General features: G+C 37.4%; 1 protein-coding gene across 1 annotated transcript in view; it reads left to right on the top strand.

Moving 5' to 3' along the window:
* LOC124157756 (coiled-coil domain-containing protein 170) overlaps positions 1-20,560 on the top strand; it is a 47,245-nt gene that overhangs the window by 21,280 nt on the left and 5,405 nt on the right. The window contains exons 3-11 of the mRNA XM_046532756.1: positions 302-433; positions 778-902; positions 2,293-2,458; positions 3,508-3,820; positions 7,838-8,010; positions 11,179-11,379; positions 11,687-11,851; positions 17,633-17,796; positions 18,357-18,465. Of these exons, the coding sequence (XP_046388712.1) occupies positions 302-433; positions 778-902; positions 2,293-2,458; positions 3,508-3,820; positions 7,838-8,010; positions 11,179-11,379; positions 11,687-11,851; positions 17,633-17,796; positions 18,357-18,465 (1,548 nt within the window). The remainder of the gene's footprint in view (positions 1-301; positions 434-777; positions 903-2,292; positions 2,459-3,507; positions 3,821-7,837; positions 8,011-11,178; positions 11,380-11,686; positions 11,852-17,632; positions 17,797-18,356; positions 18,466-20,560) is intronic.

The raw sequence follows: 20,560 nt of genomic DNA, 5'->3' as shown, positions 1-20,560 counted from the left end.
ATTGTGGTTATTCACCAGCAACCTTTCCAATAATAGGCCTATTATTGGAAAGGTTGCTGAAACTTAGTGATGTCACACACTAAGGTCCTGTCACTACGCACTTCATCTTCCCACACTTATCAGCCAACAAATAGAGTACTGATTGATGTCTCTGATGACATCTCAAATCACTGCCTGTTTTTGTTTCTAATGTTAAAGGGAGTGGATATGAATGTCTGTGAAACATTTTGCTAAAAATTTATTTTTTTATCCATAACCCCTGTTGAGAGGAAACTAATAAAATGTGTTTGTCTTATCTTAGCTTCAGGAAACAAAAGGAAAACTTAACAGTAGGGATCAGAGGGTTCTGGAGCTACAAGCTGAGACAGAAAAATTGCGAGAACAAGCGGCAAGACAGAATGCAATCATCGCATCTCTTAAGAAAAGAATTCATGTAAGCTTATATTTTTGTTTTTCCCATTTTGCATGAGAGGAGTATGTGGTGGCCTGTTGGACACAATGAGCTTTTGTCTAATGATCAAAGGGTCTGAAGTTCTAACCTATAATGGACACTCAGTAATTGTGCCCCTAGTATGATGACGTTTCTCAAGGCAAGAAACTTGCTCCTTTACCCAAAATAAAATACATTCACAGTCCTTAGGATTTTTCTGAGGTGAGCTCCTCTTACACCTATCAAAATCAACCTTCAGGTTCAAAAGCATGTACAAGGTGTGGGATATTGTGTTAACCACAATTTTTATCGGTATGATGTGCCATTACTCTGTAATTCTTCCATAGGATTTGGAAGAAAGAGAGCAGTCGCTAAATTCAAATGTAGAGAGATCCGATGTAACAATTCAAAATCTTCAAAGAGATAATCGCTATCAAGGTGACAGAATAAAGGATCTGGAGCAGAAAGTAAGGTGGGTGATACTATAGTTCATTTTGATGAGGCTAAGTTCAATAATACTAAATGCATGACAGTGATTTTTACAAATCCAGCTGTATATTTTTTCAATTTATGTATATTTTAATGTATTAATTTATGTATACTTGGTCAAAAATTTCTGTTGCACAAAAAACAAATTTTTTGATTGATTTTTTCCAATCTGTTTTCATTTTGAGCATACATAATTCTACGATAATTTTTCTAATCGATATTTTTTGCATGTGGCAACAAGTGAGCTTTAATAATTGGTATCATTCTTTAAAAGTAATTTCTTATCACTACACTTCATGCATTATAAAATCAGTAAAATATTTATCTGTTAGGAGTTTATATTGTTGTGACATTTTTGGTCTCTCTCAGACCTCTGTCGTGTTAACATCATGAATCTGCTCATGGAGCAGAGTTGCCAAACCTCATGCGTTCTCCTGGTATAATGTCTTTCAACGTAGGAGGATTTGGGCCTTCCCCCTGAACACTTACAAAATAGAGGAGATTTTTACCATGGTTATCATTATGTTCCTTATCTTTTTTGTATTATGGAGCCTCAATTATTTAATATCATATTACTAATTTTCATACTAAAATAAAGAGAATATTTCGTACAGTAAGTGTTGTGCGTTGTTTTTAAACTCAAATATATGAAGATCGTTTGCCTGTCAGATCCTTGTGCCCCCCAGAAAAAAATCCTGGATCCCTTGCCCTTGTCTTTCACAAGTATGTCTTTCACAAACGGTACGTCATTCAGCGTGGTAGCTGACAATCCCATGGGCTTCTGTGAAGGGATTATCCTCGATACCATCCAAATGACTTAACATATTGTCTCAGTGCTGGGCCCAAAGTACCTGTGGCCACCCATGACTCACACGTTTTCAGTGACAAACTAGGGTGGCTATTTACATTTGGCAACGTCAAGTTCGCTCCAGCTCTCTCTCTCGGTACTACCCCTCCCCCATCAGCAAAGCCCTCCGAGAGTGTCTGGGCTCTCACAAAAACTCACCCACAAACATAAAGTGAACAGATTGTAGTTGTTTCGATTGTTGTAAAAGAGTAACTGGTAGCAATACAGGCCTTAAGGATGCATCAATTAGCTTTGAATATTGCTGTGATTACCCTGTAAGGCTTCAAATAAACAATGAAAGATTTGACCAAAGGTGCTATTTATAATAAATGTAACCAGTAACGGATCCAGGAAAAAACAAGGGGGGGGCTTAGTGGGGGTAATCTCCCAGTAGTAAGGGGGTTCGTAAAAAATAACCATTCCATCTAGTGTAAATTGGATACCCAAGGAGGGGGGGGGGGCTTTATCCCTCGCCATAGATCCGCCACTGAATGTAACTGCATAATATGTTCTGCTCCATAAATAGGACGCTGGAGATAGAATGCTCATCTGAAGGGAAGATGAAGGAAACATCTCGTCGAGCAATGCAAGATTTTGTTCATCGTCTTTCCAATGCCCTTGGATCTGAAATATTGGATTCCTCTGTTTCATCTCCTGAGAGTTTGGTGCACAGGGCTTCTGAATTAGTGCAGGTATGGGACTCGAAAAGTAAAATGGGAGTATCTGATAACATACTTTTCAGATTATCAACCTCAGTTATTTATTAAACTATTTTTTTATTAAAATATTACTTAGGTATAGGTCAATAATGAAAATGAAATTAAGCCTTGTCAAAAAATTTTTTTTAAACCTTCATGAGGACAAAAAAATATAAAAACTGTACTTACAAGCTTTTCGTTGCTTTCTTGTAATGTTTTGTACCATTTTATAGCCTTGATGAAGGTTTAAAAATAAACCGAAACGTTGGCAAGGATTAATTAATTTTAATTATTTACGGAAACACCAAAAAAAAGTTAAAAATCGTTTCCTCTAACCGTAAGGTAATGAGGCTAAGGGACTTACTTACTGAATAAGAAAATCATGTTGTTTTTTCTGTTCAAGAAAGTGGAAGTTGGCACTTGCTCATATTCAAACCAGGGGTGAATTCAGCATCGAATTTGGGGGGTTCATGATCTGGATCCGAGGAGTATGGAATATCTCCGAAATATGGAATTTTGTAGGTAGAGCTATGCTCTATGATAAATACAACTCAAACTTCTCTCACTTTAAATACTTGTAGCCATGCATTTGCATGTACACTCCCTTTACTTCTTTACAATGACGCAAACTATTAAACTAATAAAAATTTTAAAATTTAGATAAAATTTGAGGGGGTAGGGTCATGACCCCTGTGACCTCCTCCTTTAAAAGTCTCCTGATTCAAACCTCAGGGGTCTATAATATCATTGTGAAATTAATATCTCCATAAAATGAATAAGAAGTACATAGCTTACTTTATGATTAATTGAAGATTCAATATCTAGAATGAATTAGTAAGCATATACTTTGAAATGTTTGGGCCAGTCTTAGTCATAATGTTGAAGGCGATAGTCTAATTAAGTGATTACTGTTAGTATTTTTTATATTTATTTTGGTCATTCACTTTATCTTTGCTGTATTTCATGAACAAATAAATATATGTATTTGTATGCTTTAAATGGTGGAAAGGTAAAAGCTGATTAGACTGTTCAACAATTTATAGGAAACAGCACGACTGCGGGTAAGATCAGGAGGTCTATCAGAATCCTTATCAGGAGTGGAAATTGAACTTCGAGGATGCAGAGAATCTCTTGATAGAGCTCTTGCGGACAGGGAAAATATCCAGAGGCAAGCTGCTTCACATCTAATGGAAATCGATCGTCTACGACAGGAGAAGGAATCTCTAGAGTTACGTTGCAAGGTCCTTGAACGTGAATCAAATGACCTTCGTGAGCAGCTGGCTAGTGCTACCAGAAGCCTTGGGAACACAAGTGGTGACCTTGCCAAGCGTGAAGCTGCAATTTGCCAGTTAAGAGGTTGGTCAATGTACAAGCCCATTAATTTCTAAACCCTTTCTTTTCCGTTTCCTGATTTCTCATATTTACCCTGGGGATATTGTCGGTAAGGTGAAGTAGTGACACATTTTCTGGTGCGACTTCATACATATGTATATGCACCACAAAACATTCCAGATCCATTGGACAATATATGACCAACTGAATTACCTACAAAAATTCCCCAATCAGATTTCGGAATTTTGTCTATTTCACAGAGGCGATTCATCTTCGTATCCTTATTTAATGGAAGCAATGAAGATTAGCACAATCAGTGTGAGATGTGGTTTTAAACTTTTGTGTGGTTCCTATTTTTTTCAGTCTTAAATGGGTGGAATCAGGTCCAAAATGAACTGACCACAATGGAAAAGAAGCCAAACAAAGCTCACAGGGCCTTGAGATTTTTGGGATGTACAGAATAAAGAAAGCTCCAAATTTTCATCCGAGAGAACCATGCCAATCAATGTGGTCAGCATTGAATTTGTTGATCTCAAGCAAAATTTTCCTTGGTGGTTGGGGTTTAATGTTAAATTGGTGTCTTTATTTGGGATCCAATGAAGAATGTTTAATAGGAATTTATTTAAGTAAATGAAAGGTCGTAGCACTTTTCCACAAGAATTTTTAATGCGTACAATGGGTTTCGGCTCACTGAGCCATCATCTGGTACAAGACGCTTGAACACATGTGAAGATCCCTTTTATACCCTTGAGAGAGGAGAGTATTGGAGAAGGAGAGGATTTGACATCTTTGAGGATGGGGGGGGGTGGGAACGGGTGTACAGAGTATAGACAATGGGGAAAGATACAACTACGGGATGTGGAGAACCCACGTTGGAGGGAGGGTTCTGGTCATAACTGTAAAATGACGACACGTGCGGAATCCCGTAGTTGTATCTTTCCCCATTGTCTATACTCTGTACACCCGTTCCCACCCCCCCCCATCCTCAAAGATGTCAAATCCTCTCCTTCTCCAATACTCTCCTCTCTCAAGGGTATAAAAGGGATCTTCACATGTGTTCAAGCGTCTTGTACCAGATGATGGCTCAGTGAGCCGAAACCCGTTGTACGCATTAAAAATTCTTGTGGAAAAGTGCTACGACCTTTCATTTACTTAAATATGTCTAACTTCCACCAATTGAAGCCTGAATCTGTTGAACTTTAATAGGAATATTTATTTCACTGTAATTGCAGTGTGAGAAGCCATGAAGCATGGCTGGATTTCAATACTCTATGTTTAATTTAATGTGATTTTAGTCTCATTGTCAAATTAAAAATAGCTTCTCGAAATTTGGAGATGTGGGTAGGGAATTTGGGTTACTTGAAATATTTTAAATTGAAAGCCCAAATTTTTGCCCTACTTCCTTATTATGTAGTATCATGAATTTATGGAGAACAATTTTACTGTGCCCACAAAATCTAATGCATCTGTGAAGGAATCTAAACTCTGTCATTGTAAATATCTTCTCTATGTATAAAGCTTCTTGAAAAATTATTTGCTGCATTCTTCAGTTAACTATGATTGTAAAATATTAATCCCTTTTTTTGCCAGATAATATTGGTTGGTGCCTTGAGAGCAGGGCTGCTATTCTGGATGGAATAGCATTATGCTATTCTCCGATATTGCAACCGATGTTGCTATAATATAGCGTATTGCAACGCCTATGCTATTTGGTATTCAGAACGGTTGCAATTCGTGTTTTTACTACACCGGAAGACGTAATTCTCAGAATAGCATAGGCCCGTAGCAATTCACTATTCTGAACGGCGAATTGCAACCGGTAGGCTTGCTATAATATTACGCGGTCTTCGAGGCCGAGCTATTCGGTATTGCAACCCTGAAAACGTGCGCATTGCGATGTCGAATTGTTTTTCTGAGGTTAAAGTAACATAATCAAGCATTGAAAAATGGAATAATAGCCAAAAATAAAATGTTATCTGCTTTATTTTAATTAAATAACAGTAGCATAAGTGATGAATATTTCACTAGTTAAGTGAATTGGTTAGAAATTAACATTCGAGCTTAATATATGAAGCTCAAGCTTGCTTCATCGACAGTACGAAAACAATACCAATTAATGCAAAGAATTACTACGAATAGCCCAAATTTTCCGTGTTTTATTCATATTTACAACTCATAATTTTATTTCATCACTTGACTTGCTACTAAAAATATCCTCAATGTAGGCTATCAGGTTGATTCTTGAAAATTTTCAAGCTTGTGTGAACACACTAACTCGCCAAATATAATAACAGTTATAGCTTTAAATGAAAACCATATATTACCATAGTAATACCATATACTTTGATCAGCCGTTCATTTCCTCAATTGGACAGTATATACAAAAACATGCAACGAGTCAAAATTATTTTCCCCACTATTCGCTACCTTCTACAATTAAAACTTAAAATTTACAAACTTATAACACGTGCAGTCGACTTGAATTACTTGCTTGAAAACAAAGGATTTCTCCGAACACAAATAAAGTTTCCGAACAAATATGATTCGCCACAAACGTTTAATGGAATATCCATGTACATCATTAATGCAATATATATCATGTGGAATTCAATACAAATTGTTTCCTCTATAGGCAAGTAAGTTATTCACACAATTAAGTTTCAGTATATCGGCACAGTTCAGGGTCTATCAAAAATTTCAGTGAGCATATTAAAATCAGCTGATACGAAAACAATAATAAGTGACACAACAGCACTTTCCACACGATTCACTTTTTCACAGTTGTTCCATCCATCCTCAAATTCACCATCACATCCCTCTGCTTTTTCCAAATCTGCAGCTGAAATATTGATACTATTCCATCATATTACATGAAAGCACAGCGGTGACGTTGCCACCTACTTCATTTCCTAAACAGAGAATGAATTGAAATTAGGGAGTCATATAATATAAAGCTAGTATTAGAAACGAAAGCTTCTAGTTCATACAGAAAAGCTATATCGTCACGATCAAAGCAATAAAAGTTGCTACATATTTATTTTGACATGCAACGAACAGACAGACTTCGAAGCCTAAGACAATTACGAAGAAAATCAAACATATTTAGGTTTCAATGATTATTTCGCATAACATATATCTCACGATAAAGGACCGATCGGATATAGGTAAATGATTCAATATTTATGCCCGATAAATCATCATTATAACAGTAAAATTATGACCTAACCCACCTGTCTGAAGCCATTGTGATATTATCAAAACAACAACAATCAGCTGATTTCCTAAACGAGATTTTCAAAGCATATTATATAAATCCACGGTTTAATATACTTTTTAAATGCAAATGAAGCAATTATTTGTAATTGCAAGTCAATATTCCATAAAATACAGAAAAATATATAAAATATCTTCTCCCTCATTGGTTGCGCAAACTGTTCAGAAAGTTTTTCATACGGGAAGGGGCGGAGCTTCCAAATAGCTCGCGCAAGAAATAGCATGCTGCTATTCCGAACAAAATTATTACTACGCTTCATTCTGAATACGGGGTCGTTGCAATAATGACCCGCAGAATAGCATATGCTATTTTTTGCAACGCTTATCCAGAATAGCAGCCCAGATTTCTATTCCAATATATTTTGTGAACTTAATTGTATTAAGTCATTCATTGTATGTGTCAAAATTAATTCCATTGCTTTTCTGCGTTTAATATATGTATGTATGCTCTGCCAGAAGGATCTGTATTTGCTTCATGTGCTTGCTTTCATTTTATAAATAATAAATATTGTTCAATTGTTGTCATAGTTTTTCTTCTGATATTTTTGAATTTCAGTACCGATTTCAAAGTAATATCAAGAACAGAAGTGGTATTTTTATGACTCAAGATTCTTGTCTACCATTTAGATTGACACTAAAAGACAATGGCATAGCTATTGAGAATGAATTGTTTGGGAATATTTAGTGGAATAGAATTTTGTAACAGTAGAGTATAATTTACAGTTAATGCGACCATGTGTGTAATACTCACTCTCTTTTTCCATTTAGATGAAGTGAAAATTAAAGAAGAGAGGGCAAGTAAGGCACAAGGAGAGGTCCACAGAATCCTTGAAGTTGTTGCTGCACAACTGAGTACCCAAACTCATTTTGTGGAAGCTCGTGAATCAAGTATTCGGGAACGTATTTCTGAATTGTTACTTGACATCAAGGAAAAAACTGCGGTAATATTTGCATTTTCTTCATCCTTGCAATGAGATTCAAGTATTTTGAAATCCTGGCATTGAATCGAATGGATATAATTAGACTTACAAGCAGTGGCGGATACAGAAAACACTCAAGGGGGGGGCGCAACATATCTTGAGTTGTCTTAACTTTTACGTTAATAAGAGATGATCAAGTCACAGGAAAAATATATGAAAATTTTATTTAAAGTGATTTTAAACATGTAAAAGACAATGCCATCTTATGATATAAAAAAGTTACAATTGTAGTTTTGCAATGTTCGGCAATACAGCCGGACCCGCAAGGGGGGGGCGCGCGCCCCATGCGCCCCCCATCTGTATCCGCCACTGCTTACAAGTATGTTTAACCCTTTCCTTAGTAATGACGAAAATATGCGGCAGGACGTTTCTTGACCCGGGAGATGAAAGCCGCAAATTTTCGTTGGAGATTTTTCTACGCAGGTGATCGAATGCTGTAAATATACGTTTTCTTGCTCTCCCCCTTTTATGACGGTCACAAGTTCGCGTAGTCTAGGTTTTGGGACCCAACAAAGCGGGCCGTAGGCCGTACCCTCAAAACCTGGGACCAGGTACCCAGACCCCTCGTCTTATATTACCCCTCTTTGTGGTAAGGGACCGTGGTCGTTCAATTGTTCATTCAGTCAGTTTTTGAAATATTTGTTCCTGAAGGGGTTAGGGATATGTAGGTGATTAACCTCACTTCAATAAATTAAATGGAAGTAAATCCGACCACGTTTATTTGGATGGTTAGCGATACAGTTCGTCTATGTCTCAAGTCCTTCTCCCTTGCCATTCCGTGAGCGTCTCTCTAGCATCTCAATCTCGCGGCGCCTTGCTGGCGCTATGTCCCGCGTACCCTGGCGGCAGCGGCATGGACCTCAGGGTCCCAGGGCAACAACCTCAGCCAGGTGGCTGACCTTGGTGACGGCGCTCGAAACGAAGCACTCCGCCACAGTTCCCTTCCAAAAAATATAACCTAAGAATTGAATTCTTTGTCTTTTGAGCAGTGTTTACAATTTTTAAAAGAAATTCTACGATAAATATTAACTTATATCTTGATTTCAGCATAAATATCAGCATGGAAATTGTTGCTGCATTAAATGTGTTAATATTGATGGTAGAGCTTCGTTCAAAATTTGACAATTCTCAGAATAAAACGAAGAATTCAGTTCGAAGTCTGCAATTTACGTTCACGCAACAATTATCCATAAAGCTAATTCATATAAACGATGCATGATTGACCACGAACCAATGCCACTGGTAGCGTTGTAAACACCGAAAGGAGGGAGCCCAACTACCCTTGGAGTCTGAGATAATGCAGAGTCCCCGCTATGAAGGGTCGAAAAAGGCTGGTGCTGAGAGTGTGATTATCAGCAAGAATGCTTCAGCTTAATGAATTTCCTGCAAAAATGCACCATACAGAGGAGTCTCTTGGAGCTCAGTACAGCAGTCATGCTAAGGAGGGAACTCCACCATCTCGAAAGGGTTAACTGGTAATCTACCACTAAGTTTACACTGGAAGGTGGCATCAATTTTGCTCATCTTTGCTGTATTCTCGATTTTATAACTTTCTTATCCTTGGGACATGACCAACTTAACCCGTCAATGCCCACGGGTGCCATATGGCACCCAGTGCAGTGCTGAGCCAATACTCCTGCAATGCATTTAATGTGTGAATTTTAGCGTACATTTCGGTGCACATACTTAGTATGTAAAAGGTTTCCTCTATCATTCAGTCAGTTTGAATTGTGTTAATTCTATTGAGCTCATGTGTATCATATTTTTTAAAAGCGAAATATTTTTGAATTTAAAAAAACTTTGGGCGCTGATGGGTTAAGGTTAGATGGCAATATGGAGGCCTGTTACTTTTCATTCAGCCCATTTAACATAATCTCTAAGCTACTTACTCCACTTAGCCTTCATCTTGATTTTCAACTACCCCTCTGTCCACACTCCGCTTACCCTTCCACCTCATACCTCCTAATTATCTCCTCCATCAGTTACCTCATCTTATCCATCATATCTAGAACTTTCTCTTGTTTTCCTCATCGTCCATCTCACCACGTTAAATCTGGTTGAATAAAGGGATACCATTACTGAATCCTATTACAATTTCTAATATTGCACGCAGGCTTTTGTGACTAGCTGGATGGTGCATCACAAAGCTATAGGAAATAATATTTAAGAGATAAGCATTTGAAATAAGATAATGAGAGGTTGTTGGAGCTATAAACCAAAGTTAATAGCCAATCTTAAAAAATGTGTGGTTGTGTACTTATTAAGAAGCCTGTTTCCTCATCTCGTTTTTGAATAAAATATTCTTAGCAGTTACGTAAATATGTACCTTGTAACCCAAAATATGTAGTAAAAGAAATACATAGATGACATTTTTTATGGTTAAAGGGGTGGCAATGTTGGGTATGTACCTAATTAATTTGGCAGAGTCAGGGCCGGATTTACCCAAAGTTACACTATAGGCACCTCTTCATTGAGTGCCCCTCCTCACTTGAGCCCCCCCTCCCTCCCTGATTTTTATTATAAGACATAGCCACTCACATTAGGTAAGGTTCGGAAAAAAGGAATAAACAGATATGTTGTTGACAGCATAAGTTTATGCTTGAATTTTTACGCAGGGAAAACGTAGACTGTTCAAATTAAAAAAAAACAGCTTGGAGTAAAACTGCATGAAACAGCTTAAATTTTATGCAACTAAAATACTTTATTTAAACAATATTTAAAGAGAGGCAAAGAGGGCACCTTCTGGCAGACAGAACCCACATAATAAGCCTGCTGATGGAAGTGCCTTTCGAGGCACCTCCAGTACAGATCATTGCCGGCCAAACGGAAGGCACCCCTCGGACTGCGACGCCCCTAGGCACGTGCCTATTGTTGCCTTCCAGTAAATCTGGCCCTGGGCACTGTAAATGGTATTGCTCCAAAATTTAAATCTATTTCTATGTGGCATTTCTTTAGGAAGTCCTTAGTCAATCGCATGTAATCTGAGGCTGTAACTGGAAATAATGGAAATCATCTGAAAATCCGCTCCACACCCACCTTTAGGGTTCAGGCATATTTAAATTGTGTTAAGGATAGCCATTTTCAAGAAAATATTGAGACATATTTTAGCAACATCCCTTTTTTTTGCAGGAAATAGATACTTTAAGGGATAAAGTAGGTGGAGCATCATTGCAGCTTACTCACCAAGTTGAACTGGGAGAGCAAGCATCACGACGTATTCGAAACCTGGAAGATGATCGGGCGCTGCTTGAATCTCGCCTGAGAGACACTGAGGGTCAACTGGCAACTTTGGAAGTGGCCAGGGACTCGCTGAGAAGAGAAAAAACTTCGGTATTAATAAAATTACCTTATTTTTTAATTTTGTGATATTGTTTCGACCGGCATGGTCAATTGAACAGCTGCATACATTTTTTTATTGATCGCAACCATGTAAACGCTAATATTTATAAAAAATTTCGATGTTGATTGCAATTACCGTAGTTCTAAAACTGGGAAGACAAAATGATATGCTGCAAAATGAGACATCAGTTTTACAAAACCAATGCAAAAAGAACCGTTAAAACCAATGGAAAAGTGCTCTCATATTGGAAATATTTTATTACAGTTTGACAGCTCGCTTCATTGTATATTTTTTCAGTTCAACAACTTCATAGAGCGTCTGTCTAGAGCTCTGGGGATGGATGAAATATCAAGAGATGCTGGAGATGGCGACCCCTCAAAGAATTATGAGCTGAGTTTTGATTCCTTATTGCTGAGGGCTGAGCAGCTAGCCAGACTGGAAAGTGACAAGCTTGTCGATAAAGTAAGATGAATCACAACAGCTGGGGAAATCTGACAAAAATTTAATTTTAAACTCTTATTATTAGAAACTAGGGCTATGCAAGTAGTACTTTTTGATCTCGAGTCAAGTTCTAACTATCTAAGTATCAAGTCAAGTCGTTTGAACTAAGGTAACTTATGGATCTGGCAATATTATGCATGCACAATCTCATTTTTCCTATCCCCTAGTGCATTTTCTCTCTTGAATGCTTGGCCTATTGTAAAAGGGGAAAGATGATGAGGGAAGTTGGTGGTAATTTTGGAAGAATTAGGAGATTTGTAAAATTTTCCTAGCATATAATAGCATAGCACATGCAATTCTATGACTCTGAAAGCAGCTTTAGGGAAACCAAAGCTTTTGGGTTCCGGATAGAGTGTGGTTGCCAAGCTCAAACTTAAATTGATTAACAGAAGAGTACCACCAGGAATGGCTCAACTCAATCAACTGAGGGAACCTGAACAAGCCCTGCTCCCATATTAGAGCTCTTTCTTGATTTGGGGGATGGTGGTGAGTGGCCGTTCTTAGTTGGTGAAGTACTTTGTCTGATGAATTCCAATGAAGAAATATACTTTGACCTACTAAGCTGGTGTGAGAATCTATTGATCTTCTGAAATAGCAATCTTCTTTGAGGGACACGCAGCTCCTAGCCACACGAGGTTAAGTAATAACTGGTCTGTGAGGCACTTTGATGTTTTGAGCCCTGTGGCTTTTACACTGAAGAAATTAGTGTTTCATCTGTGCCCAAAAGGCAAAACACTAACTTTTTGTCCTGGGGATTTGGGCTCTTAATTTTTTCCAATGAAAGATGAATTAACAGTAAGCACAAATTATAGCCTCACATTATTTACCTCTCTGACTTACATACTCACTGCCTATTGCTACTACTAATTCAATGATTTAGTGAGGCCTTACGACTGGTGATCAGCCTTTTAACAATGGTGCAGCCATGATTGCTGGAAAGATGGCCAAACTTTATCATTTAGAGGAAATAAAATTCGTGATAAGGTTTCTATTAGCAAACCCGCAGAATATCTTAATTCATTTAGTGGCATGCATGTTCAATGCCACCTTCTACAAATAGCTAAGAAGTGAATTAACTAGTGATGATGAAATCAATAATGTAATTTTTTTTTATTCCTTATTTACTTATGATCTTGATTGGTTATCTATGACGAGGGACTGCCTCAGTGGTTTATAAAGAAATTACTGCTGAATATAAAACAGTGCACATTTAATGATTTACAGAATGTAAAAAAAGATAATTTTGTATTTGCGAAGATGATACATTTCTCGTGTTATTTCTGGCATCTGTGTATTGGTAGTCATTAGTATCTGTAATATGTATGTATTAAGAAATTCAATGTTAATACACATATTTCTCCTCTCTTTAATTGATAAGTAGTCTTTAATTAATATAAACAATTGAGTATGTATGTTAGAAATACCTATTCAAATGAGTCCATATTGTCTGTTATTCATCTAATATTAACTAAACATTTCAGTATGTGTTCATCTTTAATGATATTGCTGCCATCATATTTGTTTTGCTGCACAAGAATTTACTTCAATGGCTGGCTTTAAGATATTGTAAATTTTGGTAAATCATGGAGGAATGGTTACAAAACATATTTTTTCAGTGTCTACTTGATGATCACATGTGTTCTTAATCTATTTCCTTGGTCTATCAGTTGTTGTGCGGCTATGCATGTCGGAATAAACGGGACAGATGTTACCACGAGTGTGCTATAAGAGAAGTAAGAGTTTATTTTACTAAGAAGCATAGTGTGAAGCTTTTAGGCACTAGATGCCATCTAGAGACCTATTAGAAGCAAGCTAACTGCATTGATTTGTGCACCCTGAAACATTTCCAATAGGTGGAATCATCCAGTACATAATCAGTTCTTTTGGAATGTGCTTGAATTTGTACACTAATCTACACTTACAAGGTTTTCTTCCGCATTCTAGTTTGTGAGCTCATAACCTGGGGCTTGTGATAATTATTTTTTTTTTAAACAGCTTTTTGCAATTGAAATTTTCCACCACCACCATCAGCAAAGGAAAAGTGAGATGAATTATTCTGCCGTTTGTGCTTAATTATTATACCGTTCATAAAATTGCTATAAATAATTATTTTAAATCATTTACTTGATAGAGGTATAACAAGAGCAGCAAAATATCACCGGAGTAATTTCTTTGTGCAGGACTCATGACATCATGAAAAAATGGCACCCTAGAAATGACAATTTCAGTAGTTTTGGGTGTTTGTCTCTCATATCAGTCCTAAATAAGATATAAATTTGGAAAATCCATTGCGGTACATTCATTTGTCATAATAATTAATGGGTGGTCGTTCAAGTGGTTATGAGCTTACAAAAATGATATTTTTGCTTTTGGAGTGGTTACATTTTCACAACACTGCACAGCTGCATCAGTTTTCTCATTTATCACAGGAATTTCTGACTGTTAAGTTTTATATGTAATGGCTTAAGCAGTTTAAAATCAATGCAATGATTCTTCGTTTAAACTTACGTGGCTACTCGTCATGTTATGTAGTTCAATTGGGCTATGTTACTGTGAATGTCCATGGCAGCATAGCCCAAAAGCTTTGAACTTACTTGATAATGCAATGATACTTATTACTGCTAAAATAAATAAACAAGTAGGGAAATATGCAAACGGTAGAATCACAACATTAAACTTACGGTGGCTATGATGCAAATACCTATTATTAGACAGATGTCTTAAAAGTAGTTATTTGTATAATTTTAATTCAATCATGTGATTTCCACATCTAATCATCATGTAATGATAATTAGAGCCAATTAATGGTTGAAATGCAGTTTGGCTCCTCTGCTATTGCTATCGGACCTCTACCCCAATTCATTCTTTTCCTTCACATTTTTGGCTTCACACATCGTCTTTGTTTTCTCCATTTGATCAAACTGATATACAGTCCTGGGCAAAAAAAATGAACCACATTCCTACAGCAAAATGCAGAACTTTACTCAAAAAATGCTTCAGAGTAAGCATTCGGTGTAAGTAAGCATGAAGTAAGTGAAAAGTCAACATATCTGGCTGCATTCCCCAGTACAATAGATGACTCTTCTCGGGATGATGAGCGACTGAGGAGGGACTTGCCCCATGCATAAGGCAAATGAAATATACCTTCTTGTCTTCCTTTTGTGTTTCAGATTCAGTTGCCGTAGTTTTAATGGCTCTCAAATTAAGTGAAATTTCTAATATAATGCAACTGTGGAATGTTTATCAAAAAACAGAGAAAATTAGATGAGGATAAGGATAAAATCCATGATCACCTGCTACAACAAATATTCTGAATAGTCAAAATTATAGCGGAGGCAGTCAGACTTCTCTGGTCCTACCCCTGCTTTGGAGCATATTGTCATGGAAAGTTCGAGTAAAAGGATTACAAGAGTCGGGTGGGTGACTACTGACCACGGGTTGGCTCCCGCAGCCATCACCAACCAGAAACACTAATCAGAGGAAAGGAAAGCCATAAAATCATTCTTAAAAGAAATAATACAAGTACTGCTCATTACCCTACGAACAGGAAACTTCCTGTAAGTTGATTGCGTGATTGAGTGGCCAAGTAAATTTTCAGTCAGATAAAATTTTCAGCTCTGCATATGCCATAAAACCTGAATCTCATTGTATTTTGAGGCAAATTTTCATGTGCAATCCTCACACCTTGTTACCATAATTAATATATCCCAATAAATTAGGTTCCTAAATGAAGTTATGTTCTGATGTATAAGTTACTCCAAACCACTACAAAAAATAATTGATTTCATTGGAAGAAAGTAGATTATGTACAAGTGCGCGTCATGCAAAAATAGTTGCTAGTCGTTTGTGCCAGTTTCTGTGTAAAAAATTGCTCATGTTTCCAAAATTTTGGTCAAGCGTTTTTTCACATAGTCCTTTTAACTAAGAATAATAGAGTATTAACTCTGAGTGATTTCCTATCCTTCCAGCAAGTCCTTTCCTTATGAACATGTTGAGTTTGGGGTGGAGCCGATATGAATGATCCCTCGAAAGACTAGGGGTGGGGCTGTTAGGGGAGTTTTAGAGAGTGCCCCCAGTCCAGCCCCAAGTGGTTCATTTTTTTTTCGGGATTTTACACTTTAGACTCAATACCCTTGTGGCAGGTTTCATTGCATTTAGTTGACTCATTTCATTGATTCCTCATGAAGCCTGATTCTATGCTTCCATGATTCTTACTGCTCATAAAAAAGTGACTGCCTACTTTAAAAAATTATACATCGTGAATACCTCAGTAATTTAAGAATACCGGGACTAGCCACAGTGATATCTTTACAGAGTCACCCGCAATGCGCAATTCATGGGAAAAATCCACAGAGGAAAAAAAATCATTCACCAGGATTCCTTGACCAGAATTCGAACCCGGATCCCCTGATTTCCCTGTGGAAATTTGAGGAATACAGGGCAAGGTGGTATTGACTGCTGAGCATATTTCCACAGGGAAGAATGACGCCTTGTAGCTCAACCCTTTTACTGCCAGCCCATTTCAGGTGGGATGTACGAAGACTGCCAAGTCTATTTACCGGAATAGGGTGGTTTCCTATTATTTTTTTATTGCCTAAATCGAAAGAGTATTACTCCTGGAGTACGTATTTCACGCTTTTAGATTTTTAAATGACGATATCTATTTTTCGTAATTAAATGAAAAGTGTAAATTTTCAAGTGCGCAAAAACACGACGGGTAAGTATGAATGCTGGGAAAACTCCCGTGTGACGTCGTTCTGGTTCCCGCTGCCGCAAGTGAGGTGACCTTGGGCCGAGGCTCTGAGCACTGATACGACGCAGGATGCTAGTAGGTAGCAGAGTACCATGCTAGCTGGTAGCACTTGGCTTAAATAAGGATTATTAATACCTTATCAAACGAGGAAAACTTTCTGACCTTAGCCAGTTTTAATAGGTGATTATTAAGACATGTTTCCCTGAGCTCTGTGCCTCATGCATGCATTGGTAATCTCAGACGATGTAAAACTCCTATCTACTCGTATAGAAACTAGGTCCCTGTGACGTCAGGTGGAGTGGCATCGCATGGGTGCCAATCTGGCCTTTTTCTAATGAGGATAAAATTGACCCTTGCTATTCGTCTAAACCAGTATTTCTAAAACCAAATAATTTGTATACACTAATGGTGGGTAACGAATCGCAATCAATGCCTTTCGTTTTCTTTGATGAAGGAAACTACCCTATTTGCTACATTTCAGATTAAAAAATTTTTCAGCTACTTAATTTTATTTAATACATCTAGATTTTTTTCCCAATTCTTAAGATATATTTATATCTTATAACCGTAGATAGATTATGGGGGTTTACATGAATTACAGCCTTTGAAAAGGCCACAATCACGAAAAAAAAAAGTAAAATAATTTGGGCCGATAAATCGCCCCTGGCAGTTTTCGTTCAACCAGCGTGGGCCGATATATCGGCCCGGTGGTAGTAAAAGGGTTAACTGGCACTTGACCAGAAATTGGGGGATCCAGGTTCAAATCCCAGTCAAGGCAAACGATTTTTTTCTCTGTGGATTTTTCGCATCTCAGTAATAATGATTGGTCCTATCCATCATTGAACAAAACATTATTGGTCACAAATAGCAGTTTGGTGAAATAGCAAACAAGTCCACATTTTATGCTTGGCAAAATGAAATGCATTTACAGGTACAAGGAGTCAGCCTTGTGTGTATTTTAATTCCAGATTGACATTGTTTCACTTTAGACAGCTGCTGTCTACCAGTTGCAACGCAGAGTGAGGACGCTCCGTGAGCAGCTTCAGAGACGTGATTTACATTTGGACCTTTTAAGAAGAAAGATTTCTCTTCAAGAAGAAAGCACTAGAATTCGCAGTATTCTGGAGGGTGAAAGGGATAATGCTAATTTAAGGTACTAAGATTGCTGAAAGGTATTTCCTAGGAAACTTTTGTCATATTCTGAGCAAAACCAATTAACTTTAGTATCACGCAAAGTATTTAAATGCTCAGCATTTATGTAACTTCTAACTTTACGCTTTCTTCATCAAATTTAGTGGTTAAAACATAACCTGACTGATTATGGAGGTCCTCTTTAATTGATGTTCAAGTTTTGGCTTCTTTCTCATTGAGGAAAAAAATCCTTGCCTGATTGATAATCTGAAAAAAATGTCATTAAGTCATTTTGCTGGTAAAGTGTACGGTCTTTGTACTCAATGCTCACACCCCTGTTTGGGTTAATGTGAGCATTAACTGTGCCAAACTACAGTCCAGACAAAATTTTTTCCCAATTTCATGACTCTCCAATACAGTGTAGCTTCCATTTTAAACAGACCTCTACTGATAACACTTATAGAAAAATGAATCTACCATTGAGTGAATAGTCATTGGAGGATGATGTAAAAGAAAATTTAATTACACTGTGCCCGTGTCATCATTAATTCATCTCCTCTGATTTTTATAACTTAATCACAGGGTTAAGAAATTGCTGAAGCAAGTGGAAAGACTGCAATTGCAACTGACCGAGGAAAGGGATACTATCAAAAGCCTCAAATCCCAGCTAGCAGATGCTGCTGACTACAAGGTACATATAGCATTCATAGATTCTACCGGCCACCTCAAATGACTTGTTTGCTGATAACGCAGAGGCATCCTAGGGGTAGAGCTTAAGTGCAGCCTTGTGGTGTAAGGAAAACAAAATTAGTGTTTTTGGGGAAATTCCTTCTCCCTGGAGCTCAGTTCTGCCTTAATCTCTGCCACTTAAAAAACATCTCTGTCTTTGCCATCTTGCCAATCAGTTCAACAACTGCATTTGGTTTCAACTATTCAAGCCGTAGATGTGGCAACCTCTTACTGTCGTTTACCTCTCCTTTCATCCAATCCACAAATTTCCCCTCTTGCATCTTTAACCCCTCAACGCCATCATGCGTACCCAGTACGCACCATTTAAATTTCGTATACCGCCGTCATACATACCCAGTATGCTTCCTGAACTTCTGTATATAATATTTTTTCTCCATCAGGTATTGTATTTTAAATTAAAACTAATTACTCTACCTTTTGAAGAAATGCTTTTCCTTTCCAATAAAATATTCATAGCGACTTTATGCCTTCACGATTTTTTTTAAATGTTTCGATGAAATTCTGTTTTAAACCAGCGAGTTGACAAATTCGGTCTGAAAACTCAACGCCTTCCTTCAACTGTACTATCTTGAAAAGTTCCGCCTATTCTGCTTGTGAGACGTCAAGAAGGGTCACCTACTTTAGCATGAGATACGATATCTTCCTTATAGGCTCACTGCCATCTCTCCGACTTCTTCTTGTGTGTCATCACTTCGAGCCCCAAGTGTATTTGGTCCGCCTCGTTAGTCCTAAGCGAAGAGGCCATGTGGTTCGCTCTGCATTTATTTTTTTCTTCTTTTCTGGACAGTAATCAATGAAGATAACACTCCTTCTAAACAGTCAGCGTATACCAAAACCCCTTCGAGATATTTTCTCGTCTCTTGATGCAGCTTCAAAACCACATGTTTCAGTCCACTAGAGTCATTCATGCTGTATAGTGTTCTTTCAGGCAGTTTGTCGAAATTCTCATCGGGTGTACTTCCTGGATGTGGTTATTTTTATTTATAATTTGGGATCGTATGAAATGGGAATATTGAAAGGCAATAAAGAGACTCGGAAGTCTGTTTGTGTATTAGGTTACAATAAATTAATTGGTGGGGTGAATTTCAAGGACCTGTTATTGCATTCGTACCTAATGGAAAGAAAATTCCATAACAAGTGGTGTATGAAGTCATTTAGGAGACTATTGAATGCTGCAGTCCTAAATTCATATGTTGTTAACAGTAAAAACACGTATAAAAAATTGACTCACATCATTTCATATGCAATTGGTCGAGGTAATATTTTTTAAATATCCAACTTCATACGGACTGTCTGTAAGATGATGAATGCATCTTTTCTATCCCCATTCTAATCTCTTCCTTCTTAGCCACTGGTTACTTAGCTTAAAGTAGGTACCTAATCTAAAAGACGGAATAATAAAAAAAATCAGTAAAACAATTTTTTATGCACCTAAGTATAATTTAGAAACATGTTTGAGGTTAGTCACTGTGAATAAGTCTTGGCATTAATCTTCTACCCAGTTATGAAGTTTTCTACAAATGCTACAAACATAGTCGTGGTTGATGGCATGAGAAGACAGAGAAAAGGGGCTAAAATTTACTCTAATTTAAATGTTGCAACCAGTAGGATGCAGTCAGGCTATTGGAACACATGTTATTCCTGCAGATGTGCAATATCAGGAAAGTTTGCTGAATAAGAGAAATGCTAAGGGATATGCATCACCCAGCAGATACTGGTCATGGCAACCAAAAATGCCTCTTGGCCTCACACAGTCATCTTCCCTGCTTTCCTCTCTCACCACAGTTATAACCCAACTAGCACATTATAAGTCATTGAGATAAGGTGAAAGGAAGAAATAAGGAAGGCGCTTATAAAGTAGGCTTGTGGCTTGTTATGGGTTTCTTACAGCCAGACCGACAAACATCCTGAGTAATGACAAAATGGATGCCTAACTTCCAGCACTTCTGTAGATGTTGTTTTTATTCCATCGTTTTAGAGTATTCATTAAGGGATTTATGTATAAGAATAATTTTTCCATTCTTGGCGCTTTTATA

The sequence above is a fragment of the Ischnura elegans genome, chromosome 4, assembly GCF_921293095.1.
Source record: "Ischnura elegans chromosome 4, ioIscEleg1.1, whole genome shotgun sequence".
NCBI classification, from domain to species: domain Eukaryota; kingdom Metazoa; phylum Arthropoda; class Insecta; order Odonata; family Coenagrionidae; genus Ischnura; species Ischnura elegans.
This window is presented reverse-complemented; position numbering and strand designations above follow the sequence as displayed.